We start from the raw sequence: 26649 nt of genomic DNA on the forward strand, positions 1-26649 counted from the left end.
TTGTGGTGTTTGATCTCTCAGATGTCTTAGGAAAATTGAAGGATTGTTTTTCTCTAGACCTGTAAGAACTCAGTTCCATACATGTGAAATGAAAGCATAGTGGTAAGGGGACCTTTTTCTTTTTTAAGATTGTATTTATTTGAAAATCAGAAATAGAGAAAGAGAAGGAGGGAGGGAGGGAGGGAGGGAGGGGGAGAGAGAGAGAGAGAGAACTCTTCCATCCACTGGTTTACTTCCCAAATGGGTACAATAGCCAGGGTTGGGCCAGGCCAAACCCAGGAACCAGGAGCTGCTTCCATATCTCCCATGTGGATGTAGGGGTCCAAGTACTTGATCCATCTTCTGCTGCTTTCCTAGGTGCATTAGCAGGAAGCTGGATTGGAAGTGAAGCCCCTTGGTCCTGAACCAGCACCTATATGGGATGTCAGTACTGCAGATGGAGGCTTAACCTTCTCTGCCACAGTGCCAGCTCCTATGGGACTTTTTAAAATGCCACAAGACATCCCTTTATAAAATTGTACAGAAATATGTTAAGCAATTAGACATTCAAAAATTGGTTGTAGTACCTAATAGCTGTTGAGCTGCTTCAAAATAAGGAGAGGTTTCCTGTGCATTCCTGTATAAATGTTAGAAAATGTCATTGAATTATTAGGTATTTTGAAATCTACCCTATAAATCAAGTTTAATAAGAAACAGTTTTCATTCAACTCATTGGAACGTAAGTTTTCCAGAAAGTTCTCATCCCATGAGTCCCTCTACCAGAGAATACCCAAGTTGAGATATTTCATTGACACAGCTTTGGAGCAGTGGATCTGAACTGGGATAGAGGCAGAGTCTGGTTGACTCCAATTGACCTACTTGAGTGTACATCTGAACAGAACTTCAGGAGACTCAGAAGGAAGCTCAGAAGGTCATATCTGTGGAAGAGGAAATTATTCAAAAGAAAGTGGAGAAATCTATGACTTGACTTTGTGAAAGCTTTGCATTAAAAAAGAAAATCAAGTGTGTATCCAAGATGAATGAGTAATGAGTAGCCTCACTAATGTCGGTCACAGTAACAGTCACAGTAACTGGAACAAAGGAGCCTGTCATTCTCAGGGCAATGAAATTCCTGTGGAGAAGTGGCAGAACACAGACTCCTTGAGGCAGTTAGGGGAGAGAACAGATACACCACTGTCATCAGTGACTGCCACCGGACATCCCTTGCATCTGTGTGACTGACTTCTGGTTGGGAAACACTGTCTTGCTGGGATAAGATAGGAAGAAGATGCTGTGGCTCCCACTGTGAGCAGCCCTAGCCATGGGAGAATTTCACAGTCTCCACTGACTTCAAGTCCAGTCCAGGGATCTGACTGGGATCTGAGTGACTAAGTTGCTCTGAAAAGGGAAGGCACATTGCCCCCTTCCATTTGCACAAGGGAAAAGCAGTGTTAGGAGGGAAATCTATAGCATTAAATGTCCATATTTTTTTAAAAAGGTCTCAAAATGTGTTCTAAGTATGCATCTTAGAGATTTAGAATATCAAGAACAAACCAGACATTAGCAGGAGGCAATAAATAAGAATCAGAGCAGAAATAAATGAAGTTGAAGCAAAAAACAATATTAACTATTAACAGAACAAAAAGGTATGTTTTTTGAGTAGATAAATCTTTAGCCAAACTACCAAAATTACAAAAAAAAAAAAAAAACCTCAAGTAAATAACATTAGAGGTGAAAAAGTAGATGTTAAAGCTGATACTATTGAAATACAAAGGCTCATAAGAAACTGCTTTGGGGCTGGTGTTGTGACACAGCAAGTTAATGTGTGGCCTGCAATGTTGGCACCCCATGAATAGCAGTATCAATCCTAACTGCTCTACTTCCAATCCAGGTTCTTGCTAACGCACTTGGGGAAGCAGTGGAAGGTGGCCCAGTTTAATGGGCCACTGTCACCCGTATGTGAGACTTGGGTAGAGTTCCTGGCTCCTGGCCTCCACCTGGTCCTGGGTTGACTTTGTGGAACCATTTTTGGAGTGAAGCAGCAGATGGAAGATCTCTCCCTCTATGAGCAACTGTATGCTAACAAATTGGAAAACCTCAAAGAAATGGGTTAATTCCCAGATACAGAAAGCCTAAAGAGATCCTTAAGAAGCAATGAAATTGAAAGATTAATCAAAAGTCTGCTATCAAGGAAAAGTTCAAAACCTGATAGATTTACTATTGAATTCTGCAATACATTTAAAGTGAGACTAACTCCAATACTTTTCAAACTATTCCAAAATATTGAACAGGATGTAGTTGCCAAACCCTTTTTGAGATCAGCATCATACTGATTCCAAAACTGAACAGAGACACAACATGAAAAGACTACTACAGACCTATTATCCTTGATGAATATAAATGCAAAAATTCTCGACAACATACTAGCAAAGTGAATCCAACACTACATCAAAAAGATTGTATGTCACAATCAAGTGGAATTTTTCCTAGAAATGAAAGAGTGGTTCAGCATTCATAAGTCAATAAACAAATAATATCAACAGAATGAAGAACAAAAACCATTTAGTCATCACAGCGAAAGCATTTGATAAGATTCAGCATCCTTACATAAAAATGTAAGTTAGCTATAGATGCAACCATACCTAAAAATATTAAAGCTATATATGATAAATCAACTCTCAGTATATCATACTGAATGGGGAGAAGTTGAAAACTTTTCCCATCATATCTGGAACAAGACAAGTTTGAGTACTTTCACTCTTATTCAATATAGTGTTGGAAAAATTAGCAAGAGCAATTAGGAGAAAGAAAGGACATCATAATTAGAAAGGAATAAGTCAAAATATCCATATTTCCAAATGACTTGTACGTTGGAAAACCTAAACAATCCACCACAAAGCTGTTAGAACTGATCAAACAACTCAGTAAAGTTGAAGATACCCAAAATCAAGATACATAAAACTAGCTTTTTTACATGCCAGTAGTAGAACTCACTGAAAGATAAGTCAAGAAAGAAATCCCACTTACAATAACCAACCTCAAATAGTAGGAGTAAATTTAACCAAAATAATTAATTAACATGAAAATTACAGAATGCTAATGAAAGAAGTTATCAGGGACACAAGAAAATGCAAAGATGGAAGATTTAACATCATTGAAATGTTTATACTCCAGGCGGCGCTGGCACACGGGTTCTAGTCCCGGTCAAGGCGCTGGGTTCTGTCCCGGTTGCCCCTCTTCCAGGCCAGCTCTCTGCTGTGGCCTGGGAGTGCAGTGGAGGATGGCCCAGGTGCTTGGGCCCTGCACCCCATGGGAGACCAGGAGAAGCACCTGGCTCCTGCCATCGGATCAGTGCGGTGCGCCGGCCACAGCGCACCGGCCACGGCAGCCATTGGAGGGTGAACCAACGGCAAAAGGAAGACCTTTCTCTCTGTCTCTCTCACTGTCCACTCTGCCTGTCAAAAAAAAAAAAAAAAAAAAGGAATGGTTATACTGCCTAAAGCAAGCTACAGATTTGATTTGGGGAATTTTACCAAATCTACATTGGATTTAATTCTGTCATTGGCATTTATGATGTAGTTTGAACATTTTTACAAATAATTTGCTTTTTATTTTTATTTCAAGGATGAGTTCCTATCAATGGGTATAATTTCTCCAGTACAAAGATAATTGTAGCTGTCTGTGGATTGTTAATTTGGCATTGGATTCCTGTTTTCAGGGACATGAAAGCTGGCAGAGTTCATGATTCACAGTTGTGAGAGCAAAGGAGAGAGTTGTAGGTGCTGAGGTCAGGAGGAAGCTAGAAGCAATATTTGCATAGGGCCTAAGAAGCTATTGGAAATTACTTTTTTAAAAAATTAGAAATCTGTTCAAAGGATTTGAGCGAAGAATTGACTGTGTGAGGAATTCTGATGTTACTAAAAAGAGGAAAATAGTTCAACACTGTAGAATTATACCAGCTCTAGATACTAGATACGCATTGCTCTGTGATACTTCAGTAGGTTGTTAAGTGTTGCAGATTTATCAGGACAGAGATAGAGAACTGAGTGTTGGCTAATACATTACTGATTGTGCAGGGAGATAACACCTTGTGTCTTACCTGATTTCAATAATTAATAAAAATGTGTACAATTGAGGAAAAGAAGGTGAAGTGATATATGTGGTGATATTATCTAAAGTACAGATGCTGCTTGTCATTTGATATGGTGATTCCCTGGTAATCTCATTGCTAAATTGAAAATGCAAGTCAATAAAGTGTGTAACACACTGGACTTCCTCAATATGCTAGCTTAGTGGCACGTTACACTCTAGAGTGTTCTTCATTTGTCCTTGTGTTTGTGTGGTTGACGGGGAGCTACAAATCACTACTGCTGGCTAGCATCCTGAGAGAAAATAGTGTGGCATATTGCTAGTTCAGGAAAAGGTCAGAATTCAAAGTATGTGTCCTATGGGAATGTTTATCACTTAATTGCCTTCCTAAAGTTGAAAAATTGTAAGTGAAGCCATCACAAAAATCAGACCAGTTGTATGTATCTTTGAATGAAACATAACCATTATTTAACAATAAAGTGACTTATAACATGGTAACATGCATATCTTATCAGGTAGATATGAAACACCTGCAGCAGCAACAGGATTACATTGAGAAAAGGCAATGTAAATCAGAGGCATCGCTGAGAGATATGGCACAGTTTTACCTTAAGTTAAACAGCAAGATGCAGGATATAATGAACAAGTTAGATGAAATCGTCAGAAAAGTATGTATGATATCTAGCATGTCAATAAGAATTCTAGAGCTTAGAGTTTCCAGATACAAATATCATAAGACCCTGCTTTATTTGAATATGAAAATCTTGGCACAATTTTATCATTATGCACTTACTTCTTAAACTCTGACATCCACTATTTATTGTTATATTCTTTATTAAAATAATACTGTTAAAAACTTGAGGAATATATATCATTTTTCACAGAAAATGCACATTTTTCTCAATATTTTCAGTGATATCAATTGTCATGATAAAACAAGGCAGATTGAATCAGAGGATAAAATTTAGCAGAATTCTCAAAAAATACATTTCTTGTTTCACTTATGTGAATGGATACAAAACCTATGTTTATTGATCCTGTGTATTTCAGAATAAATTTTCAAAATACTTTATACTATGCTAAAATGCACATTTTAAAATATTTTACAGTCTAATTGAAAACCCTGTTTATCATTCACATATATGTTATTTATACACATTATAAGTGTGTATAATATATGTTATCTATACACATAATAAATGTCCGTCTTTATGCATGGAATATTCATATCATGTGTAGTCTGTACTTCCAAAATTTAAAATTAAGAAAATTATTAATATCCTGCCGTTGGAGTTTTAAAAACTGATTTATTGTGATATAGTGGTGCTTCACAAACTTCTGGGGATATGTGCAGCATGTATAAGGTATGAATTGAATTCACACATTTTACCTTGAAACTGACATCTCTTAAGCCTACTTTTTGCACAAATGTTTTTATGACTGCTCATGTATTTCACCTATGTAGACTTCAACCATTCAGATTAGTAAAATTCAATATCCATAATAGGTTCCCAAAGTGGGATAATCATCACCATAATCAGTTTTCAAATATTTCAGTCACCATAAAGTAAAACTCTGTGTCACTTATGCATCACTCCTTCAGTCCTTTTTTCTTCCTTTTTCCTACAAAAAGGAAGTGTTTTTTCTCCAGATTTGCCTGCTATGAATGTTTCATATACATAGAGTCCTACAGTATGTGGCCCTTTATGACTGGCTTTTTTCACTTAGTATACTAATTTCAGGATCCATCCATGGCATAACATTTATCAATACTTCTTTTTATTATTAAATAACATTTTATTATCTAACAGAGTATAGGTCTGCTGTACAAATTGTCTGCTCATCAATGCATGGACATGTAGAATGTTCCCACTGCATGCTGCCATGGACATTCATTTCCAAGTTATTGTATGGACACATTCAATTATTTCATTGGATTTAATCCAACTTGGAGTTAATTGGGCCTGTTTTCTCATTTCTCCACCATTCTTCATGCTATCCTGTCTTTGTTTCTGTTCACCTAAACATATTTATCCAGACCCAGCCCCAAATTTCCCTTTTGTCAATAAGCTTTTCCTTCTGTCACATTTTGACCTTACACTTTTCAATATTTGTCATCTAGTTTTTATGGAACAGCATAGACCTTACTTTTAAACTGCTTTTATTTTTATTCATGGGAAATAATCTTGTCTGAATATAAATTTTCCTCAGGGGATTTTATCTGACATGGATGCCACCTATCTTTGTGTTGATTGAAAATATTTTAGCTTATCAATTGTTAGACTAAAAGTATAAACAATTTATATCATTTCAGAAATTTATTCTTTTTGAACATGTATTTATTTATTTGAAAGGAAAATTCAGATAGAGGGAGAAGCTGAAAGAAAAAGAGATTTTCTCCAACTGTTGTTTTAATCACCAACTTTCCACATTTGTTGGGGCTGGCCAGGTCAAAGCAAGGAGCATGGAACTCTATGCAGGTCTCTACGTGGGTGGCATAGGCCTAAACACTTGGGCCGTCCTCTGCTGTTTTCCCTGTCAATTAGCAGTGAGCTGGGTCAGAAGAGGACCAGCGAGGGCTGGAATGCCAGCATCACAGAGGCAGCTTAGCCCACTGTGCCACAACGCTGACCTGCTGAATTTTCTTCTTTGAGGCATTGACATAAGCATCATGAATAAAGCTTTAAGGTGAAGCTTTTAAAGTTTTTAAAGTTGTCCTTTAAGCAACAAATTATAAAATCAAAACACTTGATTGCTGTAGAGGAGAACTTATCTATCAAAAACTCAGTCTATACTCAGTAAGAAAAAAAAAAAACTATTTTCTTTCATGAACTAGCCAGAACTGGGATTTATTGTTTTATAGCTCTTTTTTCTGCTGGCTACAGATTCACTAATAGGCCCAAATGTGTACTGTTAGGCTATCTACAGAGTGCTTGTAGGGCAGCATAAGAATGAATTGATTTTGGAAACTTCATTTAGCCACTGATTCCAATATTTTCAGGTCTGTTCTTTGAGTCTGTGTCTTACAGTCTGCAAGGTATGTGCTACTCAATCTAGGAATCCTGTTTACATTATCATTACCCAGGAAGTAGTGCAGAGAGTAAGTGATCAGTAAATTATAAGATGAAAAAACACTGGTGGCTATTGAAATCACTGACAATTTTATGCAGTACTGGGGAAGTAGTCTGGCCGCCTTCTTCCCCATTGGGAAAATAGCAGAAGATGGCCCAAGTGCTTTTAAATTGTGAAAGCAAGGGTTAAGTGTAATTTGTATAAAAGACCACTTTCATTTTCATGCCACCTTTTTGAAATGTCAAAAATTTTTCAAAATATGAAATGAGTAAGAACAATTCTTGACCAGATCATATTATTTTAGTTATTGGACCGAGTGATGTCTGTAGGCAAGTCAGCTTTGCAGTTACAGCATGAATGTTGCCATGAACAATATGCAAATGAAGAAGTGTTGTGATTTCCAATAAAATTTTAATGGCAAACCAGGTAGTGAGCAGTTTGTACCAGGTGCTGGTAATTTTTTTAATCCTTTGTTTCAGTTCCAAGTATCAGAAAATCTACACCAAGGAGTGGTAGAAAATGTAAAGAAGACACAAGATTATCTCGAACACTACATTTCAAGGTACTATGCAAACTAGCTTGAGTCCTTATAAAGCACAGTAGCCATGGACAACAAGAAACAGGCCATACTTTTCAAATTTTAAGAATTTACACAATATTGCCTTCTGATGCTTAGTCAGAAATTATGTGTATGCTTAGATTGATGGGTGAAAATATTTTCCATGTACATTGTAGGCTTCAATCTGAAATTTTGGAAATGAAAGATATCGTCAAACTGCATGCTGGCAGTATTGAAGAGCTGCAGAAAAATCTGATAAGACCAAGTTCAGTAAGTCAGTCTCTTAACCTCTGTCACACTGAGAAGGTGTTTCTGTATCTTTGCTAGGAGATTGGGAAAATATTTTGCCTAATAAGACAAGTCTCATTGATAAGTATATTTTCTGTATTTATACAGATACTATTTGCTACTACCAATGCAAATCTGCTAACCCTTGTAGAAGGAATGGACTGAACTCATAAAATTGTTTAAGTAGTCAGATTACATTTTAAAATTCTAATTGTGTTACATTAGAAAATAATATTTTGTTTACAGTGGATCTTTTATATCCTTTGATCAGTTGATGGACATTTCCATGATTTCTACCTTTGGTCTACTGTGAGTAGTGTTGCGATGGTCATGGTTGTAGAAATGTCACATGGAGTCCCTAGTAATATTTACAGTACCTTTTGAAGTGTGAATAAAGTCAAGTGATGACATGGTATGGAATTCTGAATCTCTGGTTAAAATCTAAACTCTTCATTGGGATTTAATAATAAATTTATTTGAGAGTGTAAGTTGTATTCCTTATCCAGAATGGATACATGCTTTTTCACCACAAGGAATGTTACATCTTTGGGTTCTTAAAAGCAAATAGGTGTCATTGGTTATCTAGAAATGACTACTCTGGCGTTATGGCCTTACAGAGTTTCATAATGCTCTGAACACTGCAGGTTCAGAAACGAACTTTTACCTGTTAGTCTACGTTCATCAGCCTTTATAAGGACTTAGTTCAGTCTCTTAAAAGATAGATGTGTAATCCAGGATTCCAACTGATGGATAGTGAATACCATATAAAAATTTATCAAGTAAAACAGGATTACCCTGTCTTTCATGTCCTTCTTCATAAAAATTACTCTCACAAGATTACATGTAAACACTTATATGGAAGAATGAGATTGTGGATTTTACCAATTAGTTTCTTTAAGTGACAATAGAGTGCTGTTGCATTGTGCAGGTATTTATATCTACAGAACAAGAACATTTGTGTTGACCATTTTTATGAATTAGGAAACATTGAAACATTCTTTTACTCTAGACTTCCAGTAAATTAGTTCAAACTATGTCCATGACAGGGTGTTGATGATGGATTTTTGTGGATAAGAATGCCAGATGTCCCTTTACCTTAATTGTCATACAGAAATATGAGAAGGAATTCAACGTTCAAAACTTTGTTGCAGTGCCAAATAGCTATGGAGTTTGTTAAAGATGAAGGATTTCTTATAAATTCTTGGAGGAATTAGTTAGGAATATGTCATAGAATTATTTGTCAGTTGGAAATCTTGGTATCAAATGTTTAATAAGAGTTGGTTCTACCCACTCAATCAGTAGCCACTAAAGTTTTCCAGAATGCTCTCATTAAATGATTTTTCTAACCAGAGAATTAGGAATGTGTTACTTCGACTCTTTGTATTTCTAAAAGGACATATCGAGAAATGACTACTCCAGCACTGTCTTACATAGTGACAGAGCATTCTAAGCACTGCTGGTTCAGAAACAGACTTTTCTCTGGTAGTCTGTGTTCATCAATCTGTATAAAAACTTAGTTCAGTTTCACAAAATATTGAAATATGATCCATGGATTCCAATTTATAGGTGGATAATGAATACTGTATAACTATGTACAAGAGAAACAGGGTTATCATTCATGTCTTTATGTCATAAAACTTGTGATCACAAGACTGCATGTAAACACTGATAACTGAGCAATGAGGTCACTGATTTTACTAATTAGTTTCCTTAAGTGACGATGAATAGATGGCAGTTAAATTATACAGATCCTGTTATCTGCAGATGAAGAACATTTATATTGACTGCTCATGTTCACAAATTAGGAAACACTGAAAGATTATTTTTTTCTAGATCTATAAAAATTAGTTCAAAATAGATGACATGACAGTATGTTGATAATGGGTCTTTTGTAGATAAGAATGCCAAGAGATGTCTACTTTATTACCATACAAAAATATGTTAAGGAGTTCAACATTCAAAGTTAGATGCAGTACCCAATAAGTTGAGTTTGTTCAAATAATGAAAACATTCTTCTAAATTCTTGGAAAAATTAGTAATTTATCATGGAAAAAAAGAAATATTATCATTTTAAAATTTATTCCAGGAATCAACTGTTTAATAAGTTTCTTACCCACTCAATCAGTGACCCCTAAAGTTTTCCAGAATGTTCTCATTTCATGTATTCTCTACCAGAGAGTTAGGATATTATTTCATGGACATCATTTTGTAGTAAAAAGTATGAATTGGGAACTATTCATAGCTCTGCATGACTCCAATTGATATAGTTGAATGTACATCTGACAGAACTTCAGAAGACTGCCTTAGGATCATAGCTGTATGCAAGAGGGAAGTACTCAAAAGAAAGCAGAGACAGACTATAATCTGAAAGTTTTGCAATAGAAAAGAAAAGCAAAATGTTTATGCTGGCCAAATTCATAACACTGAGAGTGGTCCCAAATCAGAAAATAACACTATCCTCAAAGACATGCACGTAAGAATCAGCATAGAATATAGAGGATTAGCTGTCTACAATAGTGATCCACATTAAAGAAGTATTTATGAGCATGTATAAGAATAGGGAGGGAGCACACTGATAGTCTGGGAAAAGATAGTTTAATAAAAGTGGAGATACTGTAGTTTCATGGAAGAGTTAGGGAAAAAACTGCAAAGGAAACTCTTCTGGAACTAGTGGGACATGGTGGACCTATGTGGAGGGCACGGGCACCCACAGCTCGGGACCCCAGCCACTGAGTCTAGGCAACAGCGCTGGAAAGGGAGGTGAGGCAAAACCTCAGTAGCCAGAGACAGGCAGGAAAGCAGCAGGAAGAGCCTAGAGGGAACGAGGCTTGAAGCCCCATGAGGGAAAGTTCACCAGGCTAACTAGAGGAGAGAAAAAAAAAATAAAAGGGACTGGTATGGACACGATTCTTTCTCTCCACTGACCTTACAAAGGTGAGCAAGTCAAAGAGCAGGCGCCATTTTGGATATACATAAAAGCTGCGCCACCTCAGGGCTGCGCCCGCCCTCAGCCAGACAAAAAACTTGATTCTGGTGGGGAGAAATAACAGGAAGTTAAGACCTAGTGAATGTGTGGAGCTTATGAACTGGCACTGTGAAAAAAAAACTGAGGGTGTGTGAGAAAACAGAATGCCTGAGATGTGAGTACTCAGTGGGAGACGCCACAAACTCAGTAACCTTGGCAACCCGGTGGGAGATTGCAAGGGAATCTGAGCTTACACTGAGGACTGCACAGATCCTTTGTGTGGTCCTTGGGACAGAGCACATGAATATTATACCCACAGGGGCTAGTGCTCACTGATTGCCTTCAAAAATAGCTCAGCTGTGCATAATTACTTCCCTTCTGAATAAGAGAGAGAGAGAGAGAAGATTTACCACACCAAACCTGGGTGTGTCCACCTTTGGCACACCCTTAAACCTTAAGAACTGAACAGAGCTCTCTGGCCACACCCATCACAAGCCTCTAAAGATCCACCAAAAGCAGACAGTCCACTTAATCTAGAGTCATAGTATAATGAGAAAAGCCACCACAGGGATGGGAGAGGGAGCGGGAGATGGGATGGTTGCGGGTGGAAGGGTGATTATGGGGTGGGGGGAAGCCGCTATAATCTGTAATTTCTTTTACACTGCCATAAATGTTGAATAGTGATACAAGTATTGTTGTGCCTGAGCGAGTGCTGACAGAGGAGCGCCACACACTGAAAAAGTTTTTAAAGTCCTTTATTGTCGGCGGCCGAGAGTGGGTTCATACCCCAAAGAACTCTCAACCCCGAGGCCCAAAGCTACAGGGTTTATAAAGGCAAAAACTGCAAAATCGGGAGGGGGAATACATGGTTGCTAAGATCAAAAGAGAGTACATAGTTACTGGGGTCAAGATAACCTAAGACCTAAGTGAAATTAATATCCATTATAATCTTGACAATACCAGTTACAATCTTAACAATTATCAATTATGATCTTGACATTAATCCAATTATTAGTTTTAATTATATGTAAGACATAGACAAATCACATCTTTATCATTAACCCAGGTGCAACCTTTCTACTTTCAAGCTTGAGCAATCATGCTAGGGGGTTTCTGTGCTCTGCCAAGGGTGATGTAGTGCACTGACTGCTATTGTCCGACTATTTGAGATCATAGTTTCAGACCAGAGTTTCATGGGGGGGGGTGCTTTCCCAGAATGCAGTCTCAAGGGACTCCAAAATGGAGTCCCTAGTGTCAAGGTGCTACTTCAGTATGATTCTGAATTTCAACTATAATCCTAACTCTTCAGTGAGTACTTGAGGATGAATTATGTTGATACTATGAATTTTATTCCTAATCAAGAATGGATACGAAATTATTGTGGGAGCTTTATTTTCACCATGGAATATACTTCCTCTGGATTTTTAAAAGAGATAGTTGTAAGAGAAAAGATAAAAATGACTACTATGTGGCCAGCTCAGTAGGCTAATCCTCCACCTGTGGCGCCAACACACCAGATTCTAGTCCCCGTCGGGGTGCCAGATTCTGTCCCGGTTGTCCTTCTTCCAAGCCAGCTCTCTGCTGTGGCCCTGGAGTGCAGTGGAGGATGGCCCAAGTGCTTGGGCCCTGTACCCGCATGGGAGACCAGGATAAGCACCTGGCTCCTGCCATCAGATCAGCCTGGTGCACCGGCCGCAGTGACCGGCTGCGATGGCCATTGGAGGGTGAACCAGTGGCAAAGGAAGACCTTTCTATCTTATCTCTCTCACTGTGCACTCTGCGTGTCAAAAAAAAAATTAAAAATATATGGCTTTGCAGAGTGACATAGTGCTACCACGACAGCATGTATAAAAACAAGCTTTTCCCCTACTGTGATCATCAACCTTTGCACTGGCTTACTTTATTCAGTTCATATCAGTGTACAATGGCTATTAAGCTTGTTCATAATTCTTGAGGTATTTTCTGTAAATTCTTGTAGCAATGACTTAGGAATATGGCATAGAATTATTAGTCACTTTCAAGGGTACCCTCTCTGTCAAAAGTATAATAATCAATGGCATTTGACCAACTCAATAGCAACTAATTTTCCAGAAGGTTCTCATCTCACGAATGGAGATTCTCATCTACCAGAGAGTAATTGGGTTGATATATTTTATGGACACAACTTGGAAGAGAAGAATTTGGATTGGGAAATAGAGATATCTGACTCATGCCTCCAAATAATATAGTTAGGTTTATGTCTGAAGAGAATCTCAACAGACTGCTAAAGTTGTATCTATGGCAGAGGGGATTCCAACGAAAATGGAAGTGACCCATAATTTGATGCCTGTGAAAAGTCTTGCATTAGAAAAGAATTTCAACATGAAGTATGCTGGTCAACATCCTAACATATCTAGTATCAATATTAGAAACCAACACTAGGATCAAAGACACACCCTTTAGAATCATTAGCAAATGTACTAGACTAGTAGTCTGCAAAGGTAATCCCCATCAGGTAACGGTTTATGTGGGTATAGTTGAAGATTTAACCTATGAGAAATGAAAGAGAAGTAAGAAATGGCCTGAGCGATGAAGTGAGGCCTAGACACTCATAGAAAACTGGCACAAACACCAGTGCTAAAGATAGCGGTTGCTATTTTGAAAATAAAAAATGAAACAAAGACTTAAACATGTCAGATGCCTTCAGACTAGAGGGTGGTTGCAGCTTAAAGGACCTAGGGAGGAGTAAGGATGGAAACCAAAAGGATTACAAAGAGACTGTGAGTGGAAGCCTGAGGGCCCTTGAAGACATTTACAGGGAAGAGTATAGATTAAGCAACTTCAGGTGAAGCATTGAGACTTAAGGAACTTTTGAGACAGACTTAGAAATGGAATACGAAGAGTGGTTGAGTAGAATCCAGCAGTCACTGCATTTAGAAGTGAAGTGGGCTTATAGGAGCCAAGAGAAAGTTCTAATCACTAATTGCTACTGCTGCTGTGGATGAAAGCAGTGGAAGCACTAAACAAAGCATGCTGGATATGTCTCAAAAATATTGCATTGAATTGTACCCTTGGAAAACATATTTAGGGCCAGGGAGTTGCACAGTCATCTGTGTGACCCCACAATTATCTGTGTATCACATAGGACAGTACAGAAAAAAAAAACTCACAAGAATCAAATATGGTAAATGTTTGTATTTTATAGAAAAGGTAAACTTTGTTTAAAGTTAGGTCATTAATGTCAAAGGAAAAAAAGTGAAACTTCTAAACACGGTTAAGAAATGATCTTGTTTATCTCATCCTGAAATCAGGTGAAGATGAAATATGTAGTAAGAATCAAATGTGAATTTTTCCAAAAATCCTATTAGTAGCATTTGATTTAATTAAACCTTGAATATCTTGAATATTCAAGTTTTTGGACAAACATTCCTTGCATATTCTGTAACTCTTAAGATCCTTAAGGTGATGTTGAGGCACCACCTTAAGATTTTATGAGGCCTTGACAATATGTGATGGTCTCAGTCTTTGTGTCATCTTTAGACCACATTTGCCTGGTAGCACTCTGCATTTTATTTTTTCCCAGAAACCACTCATGTAGAATCACGCAGAGATTTGGTATGTGGGGATGTCGTAATTCAGATAGATACTTGAGCCCAGTAAGTTGTAGTTCCTTTATATTTGTTAGTCATCTTTTAGCTTTGCCTCTGAAATCAATTTTACTGTCAGCTGTTGTGTAACAAGAGGCCCCTTTCTTCTAGGCTTTGGAATCATTTTCTCTTTGAAGTCTTCCCTGTAAATGTCTTCAAGGGCCCTCAGGCTTCCACTCACAGTCTCTTTGGAGTCCTTTTGGTTTCCATCCTTACTCCTCCCTAGGTCCTTTAAGCTGCAACCACCCTCTAGTCTGAAGGCATCTGACATTTTTAAGTCTTTGTTTCATTTTTTATTTTCAAAATAGCAACCTGTGGGGAGCAACTCAGACTAGACTGTTACTCAAATTAAGACTTATTCCATGCATCTGCTCTCCCACAATATGGCGCTGGGAGAGGAGGAAACAGCTTCTACACAGCTGCCTCCAGTTCAACCAATAAACAGCAGGACCTGCTCCTGATTGGAGGAGAGCAGCATACTCGGCGTGTGGGTAGCAGAGTTGGGATTGATGGAAGAGGACTATAAAGGAGGAGAGAGACAACATGCAGGAGGAACACCTGAGGAACATCTGAGCAGCCCCCGAGAGAGCCGGCCAGCGGTGTGCTGCTCCCCTGCGGAAGTGGGGAAAGTGGCATGGGGAACCGCCCTTCCATGGAGGTGGAAGGGACGGTAGCCAACCCGGGAAGAACCAGCAGCAAACCTGGGGAGGGCCAAGCAGACAAAAGAACAGCGCAGGGTCCTGTGTCGTTCCTCCACGAAGAGGGGGAGCGACATAATGGTGCTGTGACTCGGATAGGAAGCCTAGGCAGGGTTCAGTGTCGCTCCTCCGTGAAGAGGGGGAGCGACAGCAACCCCTATCTTTAGCATTGGTGTTTGTGCCAGTTTTCTATGAGTGTCTAGCAACCTACCTGAGAATCTCTTTGGGAAAGTTGTTTGGCCTAGACGTTAAGATGCTCACATCTCGTATAGCAGAATCTTAGTTTGATTTCTGGCTTTGGCATCCGAGGCCAGCATTCTGCCACTACAGGCCCTGGGAGGCACAGAAGGTGTTTCAAGGTACAGCTCCATGCCACCTACGTGGGACCACTGTAATGAGTTCCGAGTTCCACTCTCCAGGCCTGGCATTGGGAGATTTGGCTAGTGGATGTAGAAGCTACCTTCTGCCACAGACTTTCTGTCCCTCTGCCATAAAAAAGATCACTTATGGGGCTGGTACTGTGGTGCAGTGGGTTAAAGCCCAAAACTGCAGCACCAGCATTCTATATGGGTGCCGGTTTGAGCCCGGGCTACTCTGCTTCCAACCCAGCTCTCTGTTAATGCTCTTTGGGAAATAGCAGAGGACAGTCCAAGTCTGTGGGTCCCTGCATCCATGTGGGAAACCTGGAAGAAGCTCCTGGCTCCTGGCTTCAGATTGACTCAGCTCCAGCTATTGCAGCCATCTGGAGAGTGAACTAGTGGATGGAAGACCTGTCTCTATATATCTCTATCTCTCTGTGTAACTCTGTCTTCCAAATAGATAAAATAAATTTAAAAAATGATTTACTCTCTCAATATATTCTTCTTTCAGAATCTACAATTTAAGCAAGGCATAAACGTCACTCAACTGGGGATGATTTGAAGCTGGGGCTACAACCATCCAAAAGTTGTTTGTCCACCTAATTGCATTGAACTGGGCTTTTGGCTGCGCATTTAACTGCATTTAACTTTGGAAGTCTATGTGATGATGTGCCTTGTTGCTTGGGGTCCTTTATAAATTTTACCAGAAAAATAAAAATGGAAGCTGAATCACATTTTCTGACCTAGCAAAACTCACTCAGCATCAGTGAAATAGTCTAAGTACTAGCAACCGATTATTATGGTCTGCTCATATTCAGGAGAGGGAACTTCATGGAAGAAATGCCAAAGTATTACAGACATGCTACTATAAATCTGAAACATTACTCACTTAGTAAAAGTAATTTGATAATGGCTTTATCTAAAAGAAATTCATTATTCCCAACTCAGTAGCGTTGAAGTCCTATCGAGTTTTTGTTGTTGCTGCACTGTATGCTCTATTTTGTAAAAAGCTTCTAAAGATGATAAAACAGTATTAGTAAGTCATATTCATTCCCAAAACTATACACATCATGCTCCTAGTGTTTTATGCTATGAGATGTAATTGTCTCAATCCCAAGGAAAAAGTGCAATTTGGAAGATGTACAGTGTTCAATTTTAAGTTGTTAATTTGATTCTAATTTTCTTGTATAATGATATTACATTAGTAGCAACACACAACTGATTCAGTTTTAGTTATAATTGTTTACTTCAGGGGATATGGAAGTTAAATATTTTAATCTTCTTTTTCATATCTTTAAAATATTCCCTGTGTCACTTCGTCAAAATTGGAGGAAATAAATATACAGATAGAAATGATTTGAAAATGTATATTTTAAATTTCCTTTAGTTGCAGACATCGGAACACACCAGAAAGAAAGCTGCTCAGGAAGAATCTGATAAAGAACTGGAGAAACCCAGGCAACTCCACGTACAAGTGGGAGAAACCTTAACCTGCAACCTGAATAAGTAAGTCAAGTCCCAGAATCACAGAAAATAACTGATGTTCATTAATTTGACTCTGAGGCATAGTTTTTAGTGAGACAGTTTCCTGAAATTAGTATGAAGTGAACCTAACTAGACAAAATAATTCTACAAATTAAGGAATAATTTTGAAAAATAAATGCTCTTATTTTTTAGCACAGAAAAATGTACATAAAAGTTAGGTGCATGTGTTTGGGGGAACATGACAACTTAAACCCACAGGGCTGCCTACTGCTACTACTCCCACTACCGCTACTGCTGCTACTAGTGGTGCTTCTGTAAGTCTTGACACAACCTGGCACTTGTTCAGTTATCTTCCCCTGACTGTGATCATTGGTAATACTTCAGGAGGGTGTCTTGAAACCAACTCTTCTTTGCAGTTTTCCTCCTCTTCTTGAGAAAGAAAGACGAATGTGGAAAGGAGGGGAAGTATAACTCACAGGCTGGTTAGCATTCTACCTCGGGCATTCTGGGGGACTATGTCTGTAGAAGACAGAAAGGGCAAGGCCCACCCCCTCTGATGCCTTCCAAACAGGGTTAGGAATGGATTGCCTCTGGAGTGGCTTTAGTTCCTTTGGTAACCAACAACTCTGTCATTCTCTCCTACAGTTTGGTGCTCTCAAATGTCTCAATGTGGGAAAAGCTTATTTTTCCCTCTAGGAACTTGGTTAAATGTGTGAAATGCACAGGGTTATTGATAGCAAGTGCTTGAAAATGCCTTTGGGAGATGGTGTTTTAAATCTAAACTGATTTACTCAACAGAAGTATGTCTCTTCTTTTGCAATGAAAATGGGTGCGACTGGAAAACATTAAGCTTAGTGAAATAAGCCAGTCCCAAAAAGACAAATATCCTGCTTATCTCACATGTGGTAATTTATATAGAATTCCAAAAAAAAAAAAAAAAGCATAGGGAAGAAGTGAACATCTTGTCATTCAGTTGTTTTTAACTCTTTCTTTATCTTCCTGTGGAACTGTGGTCTCTCTACTTTTTACTTGTTAAATACTATGGTTTCTGGTGAATTAAGCCTGTTATTCTAGAGTGGATTAAATTATGTTTTTGTGGGGGACAGCACTGTGGTGCAGCGGCTTAAACCCAGGGCTGCAGGGCTGGCATCCTATATGGGTGCCGATTCGAGCCCCAGCTGCTCCACTTCCAATTCAGCTCCCTGCTATTGCTCCTGGGAAAGCAGCGGAGGAAGGCCCAAGTCCTTGAGCCCCTACACCCACGTGGAAGACATGGAGGAAGCTTCTGGCTCCTGGCTTTAGATCGGCCCAGCTCTCTCCATTGGGGTTATTTGGGTAATGAACCAGCGGATGGAAGACCTCCCTCTCTCTGTGTCTCTACCACTCTCTGTAATTCTTTGAAATAAATAAAATGAATCTTTTGAAAAACTAAAATTTTGTTTTTGCTAAAAGTGTAAAAAAGTAATGAGGAGATGGTTTGTGGGAGAGCAGGAAGGAGTGAAATACATTTATCTCCTTAGAATTTTGCTTATGAAATACATGACATCTGTTCTCTTTACATTAATAAAAAAGGATAAAATATTGTTATAAAATTATAAAATGTTTATATAATTATAAAATTATAAAATATTCAGCATGCACAATATGATGCTTTCACATATTTGTATATAGTTAAATGGTCATTATAAGCAAGAAAATCATCCTGTATCTTAGCTAACACAGCTACCATTTAAATATGAGTATATCAAGTGGCATCAAGGAACTTTAAGTAGAACCTCCCAGAAAGGAGCATTACCTGATTAGCTATATATCATTAATAACCATTTCTCTCCCTCTGCCTTTGTGTGAACCAGTTGTTTACAACCCACTAGAAATATGTTTTGTTAATTTTGAGCAATTTGAAAACATCGGTTGCATACAGTAGGTATGCCCTGACACATTTTTAGTGTTAAAATACTTTTATTAAATGGGACAGTCCATTTATGCTTACAGCCTTTTTAAAGATAAACCATTAGTAAGTGGAAAAAATGACATACTAAGCATTTGTCTTGCAATTTTCACAGGGCACATGAGGAATTAACAGTGGTTAGAACTGAATTTCTTCAGGAGACAGAGAGGAATGAACCTTTACCCAGCACTAGTACCATGAGGCCTGCTGTACCGTCATCCAGTGTTGGGAATGTTCGTGGTGGTTTAATGTGCAAAGGAAACCATGTCCCACAAAGCAAGTTAAGAATTCCTACCTCACAGCTACAGCTTTCACATAACTGCACACTGGACTGCTCGTACATGGTTAGATATGTTGTCTTTTTTCCTTTGGGTTTTAGATTGATGATATAATCATTTTTGATTTGGCGAAATACTGATTATGACTGAGTGATAAATGCTAATTTTCACAATTGTCTTCATCAGATAGAAAGGAAATAAGTGTATGACTTTTCACTTCATAGAATAAATGGAACCAAATGAGCACATTTTAAATTTCTTAAAAGCTGCATTTATGTTAGCTTTTAGAAACTGAATATCTTTCCCTATAACTAAAGGTATAGTTTGGAATACGTTGGCTTATTTTCCAACTGAATTTGCACTGACTGTGGTTCAAGGCATTTGTTAATGTTTTGTTGCAACATCCAGGTTTTTTTGTTTATTCTTTTTTTAACTTTTATTTAATAAATATAAATTTCCAAAGTACAGCTTATGGATTACAATGTCTTTTTCCCCCTCATAACTTCCCTCCCACCCACTACCCTTCCATCTCCTGCTCCCTCTCCCCTTCCATTCACATCAAGATTCATTTTCAATTCTCTTTATACACAGAAGATCAATTTAGTATATATTAAGTAAAGATTTCAACAGTTTGCACCCACACAGAAACAAAAAGTGTAAAGTACTGTTTGAGTACTAGTTATAGCATTAATTCACATTGAACAACACATTAAGGACAGAGATTCTACATGAGGAGTAAGTGCACAGGGACTCTTGTTGTTGACTTAACAAATTGACACTCTTGTTTATGGCATCAGTAATCACCCTAGGCTTTGTCATGAGTTGCCAAAGCTATGGAAGCATTTTGAGTTTGACGACTCCGATCTTATTTAGACAAGGTCATAGTCAAAGTGGAAGTTCTCTCCTCCCTTCAGAGAAAGGTACCTCCTTCTTTGATGGCCCATTCTTTCCAGTGGGATCTCACTCGCAGAGATCTTTCTTTTTTTTTTTTTTTTTTTTTTTTTTTTTTGCCAGAGTGTCTTGGGTTTCCATGCCTAAAATACTCTCATGGGCTCTTCAGCCAGATCCAAATGCCTTAAGGGCTGATTCTGAGGCCAGAGTGCTGTTTAGGACATCTGCCATTCTGTGAGTCTGCTGTGTATCCTGCTTCCCATGTTGAATTGTTCTCTCCCTTCTTAATTCTATCAGTTAATATTAGCAGACACTAGTCTTCTTTATGTGATCTTTTTGACTCTTAGACCTATCATTCAATTTTTCTACCTCTTGAATTAGAAATGTGATCCAAACATTTCATCACAAATGCATGCTTTTTAAAGAAATCCAGTATAAGTGCTTTTTTGTGAAGTATGTAAACCTGTAATAATAAAAAGATTAACTTTTTAAGTTTTTTGCAGTTTCTTCCATTAAAAAGGAAAATCCTCATTTGCTAATAATGCATTGCCATGCTAATGCTTGTAAAATATTTCTATAGCTGAGAAATGGCTTATCAGTTTTGTGACTTAAATCAAGATTTTGTTTCCATTTTAGAAATGAAATTATAGTATTTCTATCTTGTTATTGCTTGAATGATTGATAATGTATATGGCAATGAATCATATCTTGAAATAACAATTACCACCAAACTGAATTGACTATTTTCTTCCCACCAAGAATTCTGTACAAAGCTTCACAGTCCCATCTCAAATGAAATTAATTATTTTTATGTTGCTAGGCTTGATTCCAATGAAAAAGATGGTTAAATTATACACTTCTCCTATTAAAGGGGCATGCTCTTGGTCCTCTTTTTCTTACACCCTTGCCAATGATTTAAAGGCAAGCAGCACATCATTTTTTTAGAAAAAAAATTATTTAACAAATGTAAATTTTGAAACTACAACTTTTGGATTATAGCAGTTTCCCCCCCCATAACCACCCTCCCACCTGCAAACCATCCCATCTCCTACTCCCTCTCCCATCCCATTCTTCATTAAGATTCATTTTTAATTATCTTTATATACAGAAGATCAACTTAGTATAAGTAAAGATTTCAACAGATTCACCCACACAGATGCACAAAGAATAAAGAACTGTTTGAAGAATATTTTTACCATTAATTCTCATAGTATAACACATTAAAGACAGGGATGCTACATAAGTAAGTGCACAGTGACTCCTGTGTATCAGGAGTATATCAGGAGACAGAAGACCTCTCTGTCTCTCTAAGTCTTTTAAATAAGTCTTTTAAAGTTTTTAAGTCTTTTAAATAAAAAATGTTAAAAAATTTGTATCCTAGGTTTCACCGGATGATGCAGGATGTTGTTGCATGAATTCCAAAATTGAAATCCAGAATTTGAAGAAGGAATTAAGTGACCTCAGGAGACAAGTATGTTGAAATTTAATGTGTCAATAGAAATACGAAAGTTGATTATATATTGTAAGTTTTTGGATACAGTTTCACAAAACATAACATTTTCTATGTTCATTTTAATTAATTTAGTACGATTCTATTTTAATAATGCATTTAAACTCTCACTTTGCTATTTCCCTTAAAGTTAAATTTAAAAATTTAAAATATTATTTGCCCTTAAGAACTTGAAAATTATGCATTATTCCTCTTGAGCTGGCATATTTTATTTCCTTTGAAACAGTATTTATAGTGATACTTCTTACTGTCACGGTGAAGAAAGCCAGGTTTAATAAGAGTCTCGAGAGTGTTTAAGGAAATGCTGCAGAGACTTTTCATTGCTTATTTTCACTCTTGTGAATGGATACAGAGCTTATGTGTATTTATTTCATAGATTTAATAACTTGTACAGAAAGGCCATTATACTCTGCTCCAAAATATTTTCAGCTACTATAAGATCTATCTCAAATATAGACACTTGCTTCATTTTCCTTTAACTTCTTCATATAACAAAAGGATAGACCTATTCAAATCAACTGTGGTGTACACTCATGAGAATTAAAATTATCTGGATGATGACACTGGACTTTAGTGCATCAATTTATTGAGATAGAAAGGGGCTTACTAACATTCAAGTCTAATGTATACTCTGAAAAAAATGTTGGGCCAGCATTATGATGCAACAGGTTAAGCCATGGATAGTCACTCCAGCATCCCATGTTGGAGTGCCCATTTGCTCAGCTTCCTTCTTTTTTTTTTTTTTTTTTTTTTGACAGGCAGAGTGGACAGTGAGAGAGAGAGACAGAGAGAAAGGTCTTCCTTTGCCGTTGGTTCACCCTCCAATGGCCGCCGCGGCCGGTGTGCTGTGGCTGGTGCACCGCACTGATCCGAAGCCAGGAGCCAGGTGCTTCTCCTGGTCTCCCATGCAGATGCAGGGCCCAAGCACTTGGGCCATCCTCCACTGCACTCCCTGGCCACCGCAGAGAGCTGGCCTGGAAGAGGAGCAACCAGGACAGAATCTGGCGCCCCAACCGGGACTAGAACCCGGTGTGCTGGCACCGCAAGGTGGAGGATTAGCCTAGTGAGCCGTGGCGCCGGCCTCAGCTTCCCTCTAATCTACCTAGGAAGGCAGCAGATGATGGCTCCAGTGCTACCCATTTGGGAGACCTGGATGGAGTTTGTGACTCCTGGGTTCAATCTGGTCCAGCCCTGCCCGTCACAACCATGTTGGGAGTGAACGAGCAGATGGAAGATCTGTTTTCCCTTTCACTTTTTTGTTCTGCATTTTAGGTGCATTTATTTTAAAAACACGTTGGTTTAAAAAGTTTTACACCAAAATAACTTCTCTCTTGAACTCATTTTCCCATACAGTTATTACAGCACCCTCAAATATTTCACATACAATAAATTTCACATGTTTAAACTAATAAAATTCAATGTCTGATACTGTATTCCCAACATTGTATGACCATTACCACTGTAAACTTAGGCATATTTTTCACCATCAAAATAAGCCTTGTATAAGTTATCAATAACCACTTCAGTCCCCCTGTCTTCTCTAGTCCTAGGCAATCACTTTCTTCAGGTCTCTACAGATTTACCTGTTCTTGACAGTTCTTATAGATAGGGTGCTACAGTATATTTTTCTTGGTAACTGGCTTCTAGCAGGTAGCATAATAATTTCACAGTTGATTCATGTTGTGGCATGTATCAGAACTTCTTTCTATTTATTGTCAAATAATTTTTATTTTTTTAATTTATTTATTTGAGAGGTAGAGTTACAGACAGTGAGAAGGAGAGACAAAGATCTTCCTTCTGTTGCTTCATTCCCCATATTACATTCAACAGGAATGTATACATGAACAGAAGGAGGTGAATTGAAACATGTGGTGATATTTTTCAAAGTACAGATTACACCCTAATAAACTCATTGTTAAATTGAAAATATCCTCAGTGAAAAATGCACTTAATACACCTAGTCTTGCCAACATCCTCGCTTGTGATTGTGGTTGACTGGGAGCTGTTTAACTGCTGCTGTTCAGTGTCATGGGAGAGCAGTGTCTGCATATCCCCAACTTGGGAAATGCTCCAAATTCAGAGTGTGTGTCCTAGAGAATGTGTATCACTTGTGCACAGTCATAAACATGAAAAATCAGAAGTCAGACTATCACAAGTATAGGCTATCACAAGTCTGTTATAGGCTGAGTGTACCTTGGAATTAAATGTTCCAGCTATGATTTAACAATAAAATTATAAAGGAGTGACAAAAATATCTTATAAGGTAGAGGTGAAACATTTTCAGTAGCAACTGGCTGACACCCTCAAAGATAATATCAGAGATTTACTGGAGCTCATAGTTCATTATTACCCTCTGTAAAAAGATGAGACAAAGGATGTAAGAACAAATGAAGTAAAATCAAAGATAAGCCCATAAGATATTCAACATGTGGAAGAGAAATTCTGTAGCTGGATAAAGAATGTAACTTTTTATATGTGAATTTCAATAAATACAGCTTTTTAAAATTTTCTGTATCATTGCAGTACACTTTTGTCATTACAGTGAATTTATTTCTTAAATTTCTGACATTCACTTGGCCCTTCTTGTAATTTCACTCTTTTTAAAATAATGCCCCTAGGAAAATTGAGGATTACATAGCATTTCTCATGGAAGTTGAGAGACATTTTGTTGTGTTAACAATATTGTAATATTATATTCCTATGGCTATGTGGAAACAAAACCTATTAAATCACAGAATAAAATGTAATGAAATGCTCCAAAAATTTTCTATTTTTTGAATGTATACCTAGCCTATGTATCTTTATTTGATATATTTCAGAATAAATTCTATAGAACAAATTCTATAGAAACTCCATTATACTCTTAGACAAAATTCATATGTTTTGATTAATTTACAATCTATTGGAAAAATTTGTCATACATGTTAGGCTATTCATGTATTCATATACAGATGTAAATACATCTGAACTAGAGAATTGTCTAGATCTTGCCACTATACTTTTTAAAATCAATGTGTTGAGATACAAGGGAGCTTCCTAAATGTACACTATGAAAAATATGCATTGGTTTAAAAAAGTTGCATGAAAATGAACTTATCTGTTAATTCCATTATTTCCACAAACCTTTTAATGTAACCTCATATATTTTAAATAAGTTCATCCATTTAATTTAATAAAATTCACTGACCCTTAGGATATTTCCCAGAGTTATATGACCATCACAACTATCAACTTTAGCACATGCTTAGCAACCTAGAAAGAAACCTTATACCAGTTACCCATCGCCAATCAACTCCTCTATCTTCCCTAGTCCTGGGCAATCAAATTTTTCTCAGGTCTCCAAGGAGACATTTCATATAAATAGGGTCCTACAGTATGTAGTTCTTTATGACTGGCTTCTTGTATTTAGGTATTTTCTGGGTTCACCATGTTGTAGCTTGTGTTAGTACTTTTTTATTGTCAAATATTCTTGTATTATATAGTGCAATACTGTTCTGTTGTATAAATTATCCAGTTCATCAGTGGATTAACATTTAGGTGGTTTCTACTTTTTGACTATTATTAATGCTGCTTTGAGCATTCATTTGCGAGTAATTTTGTGAGAATTAGTGTTTTCCTCCTTGCCATTGGATTCTATCCATCTCTGGCTTAACTGTACCTGTTTGCCATCTCTCCACTTTTCTTTGTGCTGTCCACTCTTCCTTTTAGTTTCTGTTCATCTAACCTTGTTTATGCAGATCGAGGCCCAAATTTCCCTTTTTTTCAGTAAGCTTTTCATTCTGTGACATTTTTATCTCTTACAGGCATAACTGTTTCCAGTACTTGTCAGCTACTTTGTACATAGCAATGTAACCCTTAGTTTTACATAGCATTTTGTTTTTTTCATAGGAGATAATCTTCTCTAAATAGAAATGTAACTCAGAGGAAAATATCTGATGTGCATGTCACTTTTCCTTGTATATATTGAAGATAGTTTAGAAGACATTAAAATAAATACTTTATGCTGTATTAAAATGTATTTGTGAGACTTTGGCATATATTTTTCATATAAGTATTAGAAAATGCAATATAAAGTCAGTACTGTATTCATAGTACATTTTGTATATCTCTTTATCCATTGATAGATATTCTAGTTATATCTATCCTTTTGGGTACTCCAAATATATGTTATCTGAAAACTGGTGTGTGGCTATCTTTTGGTGTCCTTGCTTATATTGTTAATGTCTTTTACACTGCCATGAAAGTTGAGTAATGATACATGTATGATTCTGAATTCCAACTGTAATCCTAACTCTTCAGTGAGCCCTTGAGAATGAGTTATTTTGAGACTATAAATTTAATTCCTCATCAAGAATGGATACTAAATTATTGTGGAAGCTTTATTTTCACCATGGAATATACTTCCTCTGGATTTTTGTTTTTTATTTTTTGATAGAGTGGACAGTGAGAGAGAGAGAGACATAGAGAAAGGTCTTCCTTTGCCGTTGGTTCACCCTCCAATGGCTGCCGCGGCCAGCGCGCTGCAGCCAGTGCACCGCGCTGATCCAATGGCAGGAGCCAGGTGCTTCTCCTATCTCCCATGGGGTGCAGGGCTTAAGTACTTGGGCCATCCTCCACTGCACTCCCTGGCCACAGCAGAGAGCTGGCCTGGAAGAGGGGCAACCGGGACAGAATCTGGTGCCCCGACCGGGACTAGAACCCGGTGTGCCGGCTCCGCAAGGCGGAGTATTAGCCTAGTGAGCTGCGGTGCCGGCCTTCTCTGGATTTTTAAAAGGAAATAGTTGTAAGAAAAAAGATAAAAATGACTACTATGACATGGTTTTGCAGAGTGGCATAGTGCTACCACGACTGCATGTATAAAAACAAGCTTTTCCCCTACTGTGCTCATCAACCTTTACACAG

At 37.7% G+C, this 26649-nt stretch overlaps 1 protein-coding gene across 4 annotated transcripts in view; it reads left to right on the plus strand.

The window, feature by feature from the left end:
- Positions 1-26649, plus strand: part of LOC127489251 (ankyrin repeat domain-containing protein 26) — a 235550-nt gene that overhangs the window by 170394 nt on the left and 38507 nt on the right. For all 4 annotated transcript variants that reach the window (XM_070056031.1, XM_070056032.1, XM_070056030.1 and 1 more), the window contains 6 exons: positions 4584-4736; positions 7620-7702; positions 7876-7969; positions 17023-17141; positions 19184-19412; positions 21619-21708. In XM_070056031.1, coding sequence (XP_069912132.1) covers positions 4584-4736; positions 7620-7702; positions 7876-7969; positions 17023-17141; positions 19184-19412; positions 21619-21708 — 768 coding nt within the window. The remainder of the gene's footprint in view (positions 1-4583; positions 4737-7619; positions 7703-7875; positions 7970-17022; positions 17142-19183; positions 19413-21618; positions 21709-26649) is intronic.

Source organism: Oryctolagus cuniculus, chromosome 13, assembly GCF_964237555.1.
Source record: "Oryctolagus cuniculus chromosome 13, mOryCun1.1, whole genome shotgun sequence".
Taxonomy (NCBI): Eukaryota; Metazoa; Chordata; class Mammalia; order Lagomorpha; family Leporidae; genus Oryctolagus; species Oryctolagus cuniculus.